This window comes from Achroia grisella, unplaced genomic scaffold (genome assembly GCF_030625045.1).
Source record: "Achroia grisella isolate CSIRO2021 unplaced genomic scaffold, CSIRO_AGI_Agris_v1 utg702, whole genome shotgun sequence".
Lineage (NCBI taxonomy): Eukaryota > Metazoa > Arthropoda > Insecta > Lepidoptera > Pyralidae > Achroia > Achroia grisella.
The window spans coordinates 2,388,890-2,398,404 of record NW_026712999.1 but is presented as its reverse complement, the minus strand read 5'-3'; the positions used below and the strand labels follow the sequence as shown (position 1 = coordinate 2,398,404).

Here is a 9,515-nt window from a genome sequence, read left to right as displayed (position 1 = left end):
TTGTGTGAATTATTAAGGAATATTATTATTATTATTAACTAAAAACATTTTAAATGACAGTTCGAAATATGAATCAAAATAAAAAATTGTGGAATAAATCTTATGTAATCAATTCATAATTACAAAAAATTGATTCCCCATAATATATACAAAATGCAAACGTTGTTTTGCCATATAACTTATTATCGCTATTAAAAAATAGGGGTTGGTGGTTTTAAAAATTTAAGGCTGTATGTATTTTAATGCCACATAATAAAAATATATCGAAAATTGAAAAAAAAAATTGGGGTGACCCACACTTAGGAGTACAAAGAAATTGGTTATGAACCTATTCTTAGACCTACTACACTACATATAATTCATCAAAATCAGTCAAGACGTTTCGGAGGGGTATAAACACGAAACCTGTGAATTTTTTAGAAGCAATGTCTTACACTACGCTTGCGTACTCGTGGTCGCCACTCTAACGGTTAGTTCTAAGGAAGATATAGACAATCATTGTCTTTATTTGCGGTCGAGTGGTACAAAAACAATAAATAAAACGGTCTGGTTCTATTGACATACGTAATGACGATTTAGTGTAGGCACGTTTTAGTTATATTTAGTGACGTTACGGGCAATAGCCATAGTGTGTACACAGCACTGGTTAGAGCGACCATGTCTACATTGCATAAATTTAAAGATTTGTTCCAGAAAGAACAAACTTCAATAATGACAAATACTACGAACTAATAATGACATATATAGCGGTGCAGTGGTTTACCACGTTTCTTTTCATTGCGATGGTCGCGGCTTCGATTCCCCGCGCAATACAAATATTTGTATTCATGGTTACTTGTTTGTATTCTGGGTGTTTTTTGTATCTATTTAATTACATACACATTTCTATTTTTATGTCAATTGTAAGTAAAACAAGGTTAGTAGTGTAGGTACCATTCATATCACCCTTCCGTAGGACTAAGATTTCATGCTTCATTACCTTAGCTCACCCTTCAACCGAAAGTCATCTTGCAAATAAAACTGATTGTTGGCTGAAATAGGTGAGACAGAGGTACGCAACGACTTTGTATAATTCTGACTTCGTTTTATCTGTTGTTTAGTATGTTCAGATTTTTCGTCATAGCATAGAGGACAAACGAGCTTGCGGCTAACCTCATGGCCATTACCGCCGCCTATGTATCCGTAACAGCAGGATAATTGCAAGTACGTTGCCTTTTGAAGGAATGAACTCTTTTGTAGAAAGTTTTAATATCGTATCGGTACGGAAATACCATTGCTGGAAGGTGATTCCACAATGTGGATCTAATGAGTTTGCCGTGGCGTCGCAATAAGTTCCTGGAAATAAAGCACATGAAGGACCGCCATTAATCCAGATGATTAGGATTTTATTTTAGAGAAACATTATTTACTAATGGTTTTATTAAATAAAACAGAATTAATCAAACACTTATTTTATTATCACAAGAACAACATAACAATACTGTATTTATTATATTAGCTACTCGTAATAATACAAATATATACATCATATAGGTACTTAATTAAGGAACACCTTAGGACGACTGTAACTGGGAGAACTGTAACACAACTTTTATTAACAATGTGTATATTTTGATTGATTCCCTAATATGCCTATTTTTATTCATTTTGTAATAAAATTTGCTATTGTTGTCGTTAAACTTTAGAAGCAATATTAACACTGAGTACATGATATACAGAACAGACTATTTTGAGTGGAAGTGGTGTTAGTAAAAAAACATATACTATATGATATCGACAATATTTTTGGATGTAGCACTCGCTAATTTACTATCAATCTGTATATCACATAATTCACTGGAGTATTATAAGTAACGTTATCACAGTTGAGCTATAAGACTGGATGCTAAATCCGAAAAACGATTTTCAAATATCGAACTCATTAAAAATAACGACATTAATTTCAATGATTGTGATATTACGTTAACATCTCTATATAGTTTGTGATGCTGTTACACACTCGTTTTAAAAACAATAATTCATCTCATTCTGATTAATGAGATTGAAAAAAAAATATTTATGAAATTGGAAAGGCAATGAAGTCGGCCAACTTGATTGTTAGCGGTAAGTAGAAAACGTCATCTATATACGAGGCATGCCCCGTATTCTATAACTACACTGCCAAATGACAACCTGGAACAATACAGCTTAAAAAGCAAGTAGCGACGGCTGGAATAGGTGAGACTAAGTTACCAGGAATAATATGGTAAATCATGCGTGGGGCATGACTTTTACCATCTTATTCCTGGTAAAATAATTCACAACAACTTAAAAAACATTTGCAGTCTGGTATCTCCCATAGCTGACTTAAAACAATACTTACCTCTAAACAATTAATTAGAAATTCTATCACTGGACAATCACATATTCACAACACGTCATCTTACTAATATTATAAACACGGAAGTTTGTGAGTGTGGATGGATGGATGTTTGTCACTCTCACGCAAACACTACTGAATGGATTGTAATGAAACTTTACAGTACACCTTTTACATTAAAATGCCACAGGCTATAATTTTCATGCGGGTAAAACCGCGGGCACAGCTTGTATCTTAATTCTAATCCTAAGCTAATTCTATAGTACACGGTTGAAAGGCAACTTGAGTAATCTTGAAAAACTTTTCTATATTGCACTTTTTTTTATAAATAGCAATAAACTTATTATTGGGTAAATAGAAGTTATAATAGCTATTTTTTTTATATTAACATCAAATTTCATGTAACAACGCTTGATGAAAATGTCAAATTGCATTTATAATAATCACAGAGTAATTGTCTACGTCTCATAGGTGTTGGCACCGCCCTTGGCATTTATATTTTTGTTTTGTAATAATAACTTTTTTTCGAACTACTCTAATGCTGTTGGTTGATAATAATAACTTATATAGGATCATATTTGTACATTTTGGAATTATTAATACAACGTAGAAATTAAAATCTCACCAGATTCCTTCTAAACAACGTAATTATAGATTATTACACCTAACATGTACATATTAACGGGTTCTTGTTGTTACTTTGACCGTATTTAAAAAATAAACGTGTTATATACATATAAAGCCTAATCTGGCCACATATTCAAATAATTATTGTGATGTTCTTCCATAAATAGAATATGAATCCGCCAAAGTACAACTTATTTCTTAAGATCGTTGTATCTATTAATATTAAATGTTTTTTACAGTAAAATGTTACAAAGAAACGAAAATTTAATATGTACCATGTGAAAAGGCCTGTATACGGGCTCATTGTATACCCTAATTTAACAAGATAAAACTTAGTTCGATGGAAATTAAAATCTAATTTTTCTTCTACTCAACCGTAAATATATACGTATGTTCATACAGTATTGAATGATTTCAAACCAATAAAATAAATCGATTTTTAAAAGTACACAAAATCTGTGAATGTACTACTGATAATATTACCTATTACTCATGTCTGGTGAATATGAATGAATATTTTAAAACTCTGTCAAATATTTGACAGTTTCCAGTGCAAAGAAGCAAACATACATAAGGCAATTATTTTCCTCTTTTTAATATAAATTAATAGCTTCCGTTCTTATATCTTTATAAAGGTAGTATATTTTACACATAATATACTATACCTAATATTGGTTTAACTGGGGGAAGGGTATTGTTAGTAATTTAGATGAATAACCCCATTGCCCCCTGGAAACCATCATGATAAAATCATGGTGAATTTATATAGATGGGTTAACTGACCTAACCTCATGCTCATCATCCTCCACTGATGCTCCGCCAGTGTAAACCGTTAGTGTAGGCGGGTGCATTATTCCAATCATCATTTCATCCATATGAAAAATATTGATTTAACTCAAAAATTATTATAGTGTACAGTTCAGTCCAGTAATAAAACAACTAATCAAGCACAATAACGGTGTCTACTGTACTTGGCTCGCCCTGTCAGCTGGCGTGATACAATCCGGCAAGGGCGTCCTGTAGAGCACGCAGGCACGGCAATGTTGAGGTATAACCGCCTGCTTTCTCTGTATCGTTCTCTGCTCTGTGAACAATTGAAAATATTTTGAACACCACAGCATACCATAAAAACTTCATAATAGCATATTAAATAATAATACAATATAATAACTATTTATTGTGCATAAAAACATATGTAAAAAAGAACTTAATATAAATATAGTAATAAAAAGCGGCCTTATCACTCAAAGCAATCTCATACAGACAACCTATTTACTTATTTAAATTAGGCCACTAACAATCCAATGACCAAATGCTTTTATATAGGTTCTGTTTATCTGAACTGAAATTAGCTGAGATTGAGGCAAAACTTTTGTTCATAATTAAACTACGCATATTACTTTTCTTCTAAACAACTTTTATAAGGGGTTGTTATTACATTGATACTGATCTTGTCAAAACCAACATTAACAAGAAAGTTGGCAGAAATTATCATCCATAAGACCTTTTCGATACCACACATTAGTGCTCTAATTAATAAGTATATTGTGCTGTTTGATAAGTATATTGTTAAGAAAAATATGGTACTAACTTCACATGCTGTAGATAACCTTCTTTGACAATTTCCTCTAAGGATGGTGGATCGGGTCCAATTCGATCAGGGGTGATCAGTGGTTCGTATCTGTACAGTGGACCTTCTTCTATGACAGGAATGTGTGACTGCGCCAATCCGCGTGTGAATTTCACACCCGTTGAGAATTGAGTTACCTGAAGATACAGAAATAATAATGTATAGATAAAGTTAAAATATAATAGTTCTTCTTTTAATTTAAATGGCTTCAGAATGACCAATGAGATAAGTGATTTCAGCAATGTCAGGGTTCGAGAGATAATTTTCTATACTATATATCTTGTTATATAACTATATTTTTTACATGCATGACTGGCTCATTTTGAATGAGAATGCTAAAAACATTAAATATTTTTGTTAAGAAAAACTTAATGCCTCAACCATATTACTCTGTAAATGATATTTGAAGTTGAACATGGAGTTGTTCAAACCAGGGATTTTTGATATTGATGTGTGACATGACAATGACATGTGTTATGTATAAATAATAACATATCAAGTCCATTATAAAAGTGACATGGTAGAATTCAATGGCTGAAAAAACATAAACATGTTAAGCTTTGCTTAAAATTGAGATCTGGTAACAAATTAAATAATGATTTAAATATTCAATCATACCATTGGGAGTGGAGGTAATGCTTCTTCTTGTTTAGTGGCTACAGTCTGTGCAAATGTGTTCAATATTTCCTTTGCATCACCATCAGCAAACATCAACTCATCAATAAGTGCCTCCTTCTGTCTAATCTTCTGTTTCTTAGCTTCCAGCTCCGACCTAGCTACTTCTGTGCGACGCAACTCTTCCATTTGTTTCTCTATTTCTAGAATTTCTTCTAACTCTAATTCTTCTTGACCTGTAAATTATAATTTAATAACATAGTTTTAGAATCAAATTGACAACAGCTATATACCAAAGGCCACCAATGGCACATTTTGATTGTTTCATGTATAAAAACCTGCTTACCAATTTTAACCTTATTTTTCATTATTATTTCTCTATTATCCTTTTTGTACTGTTCTATTCGTTTATTAGTATTTACTACATCAATGTTATTTGTTAAATTAAAAATAATAGTCTCAATCTCCTCTAAATAATCATTGTATTCTCTCAATGTTTCAAAATCCTCCTCTTTTTTATTGTAATCCTTGAGTACTCGTTTACGGATGTCTATTTCCTTTTCTATCATGGGATCCTCGAACATTTGAACTCTGAAGTTGCTCCTTCTGAGTGGGACATTGCACTCGGGACATGATCCTGAACCTGAAAAATTATTAATAATGGGATGTAGTCATATTTATTTTATAAGGTTTCTTGTAACTTACAAAAAAAGAAAATCATGTTAAACTATTTATAGAGACTTCGTCTTCTTTTTTTATAAATCGTATCTACTCAATCTTCGTGAGGTAAATTTTATGATATATTTTTTTAGGATTTATATTATATTCAGATGTCTAGGCGTGATAAGATAATAAACAAACAAACAGAGACTTTTGGATTTATAATATAGATGTAATATATAGTAACCGTTTACCATCAGATGGGCCACATATAAAAACTTTTAGTTCAAAGGACCGGTTGTATATATATTCTATGATTTCTCCAATATCTAAAATTAAAACTAAATAACTACAAGTGTTGTTTATTTATATTAAACACGAACAATACCTTTTAAAAACAGTAAATCTACACAACTTTCGCACAACGTGTGACCACATACGTTTACCATCAATTTCAATGATGGGTTTCTGTATTTTGTTGTTTTACATCGAGGGCATGCTTGATCATCCATGTTTATTGATACTTATATGTTTAAATATAAATCGAAAGACAATTGATGATATTATCAAGAGAAATTAAGTATAAGAGAAAATTGTGTATTCAGCTTGATACCGCGTTTATTATACACATTTTTTGTAGGCTGTCAGTCAAAGCAGTCAGTCAGTCAGTCAGGAATCAGTGTGTATCAGAACATGGTATAACTAATCACGTGTAAGTATTTTTCCATTTCAACCAATGACGTTGTTTAATGAAATGTCAGTAGTAATTACTTAAATTGTCAATTTTATTTTATTGGTGACATAGTGACTGACGTGTATTCGTATATGAAAATATTTTAATAAATATACAATTATTAAAATCAGCTTTTTTCATGATTTACATTTGATTTTCTGTGTTATTTATTAAAAGACTAGTAGCATAATATGAATTTAGCTGTAAGGCAAGTCCTAACACGTCAAACTTTTAGACTATGTGATAAAGTTACATATAAATGTTTACCAAAACATCTTGCCGTAACCTCAACAAACAATGTTACACAATTTCGGAATTATAGCCAAGATACAAGCGATACCAAGAAGTTACCTCAGTTAATGGAGTTTCCACCGATCGTTTGGCCATCTTTTATCAAATTTATTAAGAACTGGATGTTTGCAAATTTTATAATCCGCCCTTATTTTGAGCAGGAATTTAGTCTTGGCGAATTCATCGAGGCTTCCAAACACGCTGTTCAGGTTCAACTGCCTTATATTTTTTATATGCTATCATAGATAAAAATGATCAAATACCATCTAATTGACGGAAGAATAATTCAACAATTTTGAGTAAAATAATTTCATGAAATAACTAACCTGGTATACATTGCATACTAGCAATAAATTGTTTCCTTGACTGATAAATCACCATTGAGATTGTAGTTTAGTCATTCTACCTCAAAGCTTAAATAATCATCATCAATCATAATTTTTTATATTGTTATTTCTACCGTCGAGTTCAATTCAATTGAGAAGAACTGGCAAGAAATTAACTTTTTTTTTACATTGTTTTAATCATGATATTGAATAATATTCTAATCAGTGTTATTTAAAAAGATAGGTAACTAACATCTCAGGCAGGTTGTTTCAGATGCCTTACAAAGGAGTGATTTCAAGTCACTTGAAGGTATAGTAGAAAAAGATGCCATTGCTGCATTAAAGACTGCTGTTTCCAAACTCTCCGTGTCTCAAAGACAACTCCTAGCTATAGAGAAGGAAGATATTTTTTATGCTTTTCCTTATCAGGTAATGTTTGCATGCAATACTGTCATAACATATTGACATACCAATACTAGACATAATTGCTATATATATATTGTTGCAATTATATATATACCTACTTTGGTTGGCAATTACTGATATTACATTATGTTCAATATTGAGATATGCCTATCTTAGCATTTGAAGTTATCCAATTGATGACATGTTAAATGAACATGTCACAGGTTCAATTCCTCACATGACACAAACACTTGGTTTCATGAGTATAATTTTTTGTATAGGTCTGTGTTTTTTCTATGAATAAAATGTATGTGTTTACTAAAAAAATATAGATTTTTTTAGTAAACACATACATTTTATCAGTTATCTAGTACCCATAACACAAGTTCTAGCTAGCTTAACTTGGGTCTAGTTGGCACTATGTGAATTGTCCTGAGATTATTATTACTATTATTGCAATAACAGGATTACTATTATCTAATAATATTAACATTCTTACTTTATAGTCTTACTATACTAGTAAGACTATAAAGTAACAATGTTAATGTTTTTCACAAATTATATATATATTGATTTTAGGTGGGTGTGATGTTTGATGATGCAGATAAACGATGGGTGGAAATCACTATGTGCTATCATGTACTCAAAGGTCTAAAACATATGCAAGAAACTGGGGATTTGCCTCCAATTTCTATAGGGTAAGTTGTCATATTTGTAATGAATAGAAAGAAATATAATTGTATTGTCAAATAATAAATTCATCAATAAAATTAAATATCTAAGACTAATATTTGTCAATGTAATTAGACAAAATTAGACCTCTCACAGTAAACATTGTCTGTCTAGGAATTTACTTCTCCATATTCCTGCACATATTCAAGCTTGAAGCACAAGCTCGAAATCCTTTACTTTTACACATGCTATTAAACACTGGAACCTTGACATCAAATCCAGCACTTCCAAATTCATATTTAAATCACGCAAAAAATTAAAATTAAATTAAAAATTACGCAAATACCTTTTCCAGAACTAGAGTAATTCCTGTTATTACAAATTTGAATAGTATTATTCCACTACACCACCTACTATACACATCTGACTTTGACTGTTGACTTCTATAAATATACAATTGTATTTGTATGTAGTTTTGTTTGTAAATATAGTGTACATGTATAATTATTTATTAATAGTATGGACTATATGTATGGTCACTTATGTATTGTACGTTTAATCACATCCAAAATTATCTTTTGATTTATGAACTCTGATTGGATTTGTTACGTCCCGCCTTATTTCGAGATCATTGCCGTAGCAATATACACGCCAATCAGATTGGGAACCGTCTGTGTGTATGCCCACCATAAAGATTATTTCTTGAAATTGTATTTATTAAAGATTTTGTTATAGGACACAACCTGAGTATCAAGATAAAGTATTCATTTTAAACTACAGATTTATTAGAGAATTCACAAAAGGAGTCGAGGACAGCTGGTGGGTGAATATAGTAAATCATTTCCAACCACATTCACTCATAAGAAAATAGGTGGATAGTAAATGAGTACTTGACAAGTCATGCATGTTTAAGTTTACAGAGTCAATATAGTAAGATTTAAATAAAAGGCAGTTAAATTGTTAATAATATTGTTTTATTTTTATGTTTGTGTAAAAAATCTAGTTTTATATCATACTATAACAGCGTTAGTTGTAAAGAGCAAATCAAGCTAAAAACCAATTATATTGTTCATGAAACTAAACAATTTCCATAAGGAGCCGAAACGGAAAATATAAAATACTAGCACTTATAAAGTGCGCTGTGATGTAATCAATTTAGTAGGTACTAAACGTTCCGAATTTGTTTTCATACCGCTT

The 9,515-nt window shown here is 31.1% G+C and overlaps 2 protein-coding genes across 2 annotated transcripts; one reads left to right on the top strand and one right to left on the bottom strand.

The window, feature by feature from the left end:
* Positions 1-2,910: 2,910 nt before the first annotated feature.
* Positions 2,911-6,496, bottom strand: LOC131850130 (CDK-activating kinase assembly factor MAT1). The gene is made up of 5 exons (XM_059200301.1): positions 6,280-6,496; positions 5,578-5,874; positions 5,235-5,467; positions 4,578-4,753; positions 2,911-4,070 (listed from the first exon to the last, which is right to left on the bottom strand). Exons 1-5 carry the CDS (start codon positions 6,401-6,403, stop codon positions 3,971-3,973), a joined length of 930 nt encoding a protein of 309 aa, XP_059056284.1. The 5' UTR covers positions 6,404-6,496; the 3' UTR covers positions 2,911-3,970.
* A 219-nt stretch (positions 6,497-6,715) lies between these two features.
* On the top strand, positions 6,716-9,282 carry LOC131850149 (m-AAA protease-interacting protein 1, mitochondrial). Its single transcript, XM_059200323.1, has 4 exons — positions 6,716-7,124; positions 7,506-7,670; positions 8,226-8,344; positions 9,054-9,282. The coding sequence occupies exons 1-4, from the start codon at positions 6,816-6,818 to the stop codon at positions 9,187-9,189; spliced, it is 729 nt and encodes a 242-aa protein (XP_059056306.1). The 5' UTR covers positions 6,716-6,815; the 3' UTR covers positions 9,190-9,282.
* The last annotated feature ends 233 nt before the right edge of the window (positions 9,283-9,515 follow it).

Bases quoted from the DNA above. Each gene is read 5' to 3' on its own strand.
- LOC131850130 (XM_059200301.1), bottom strand. From the start codon at position 6,403: ATGGATGATCAAGCATGCCCTCGATGTAAAACAACAAAATACAGAAAC. The intron at 5,875-6,279 runs GTATTGTTCGTG...ATAATTTTTCAG, and splicing joins AGATTTACTGTTTTTAAAAG to GTTCAGGATCATGTCCCGAG. The intron at 5,468-5,577 runs GTAAGCAGGTTT...TATAATTTACAG, and splicing joins GAAAAATAAGGTTAAAATTG to GTCAAGAAGAATTAGAGTTA.
- LOC131850149 (XM_059200323.1), top strand. From the start codon at position 6,816: ATGAATTTAGCTGTAAGGCAAGTCCTAACACGTCAAACTTTTAGACTA. The intron at 7,125-7,505 runs GTTCAACTGCCT...CATCTCAGGCAG, and splicing joins CTTCCAAACACGCTGTTCAG to GTTGTTTCAGATGCCTTACA. The intron at 8,345-9,053 runs GTAAGTTGTCAT...ATTTTGTTATAG, and splicing joins TTGCCTCCAATTTCTATAGG to GACACAACCTGAGTATCAAG.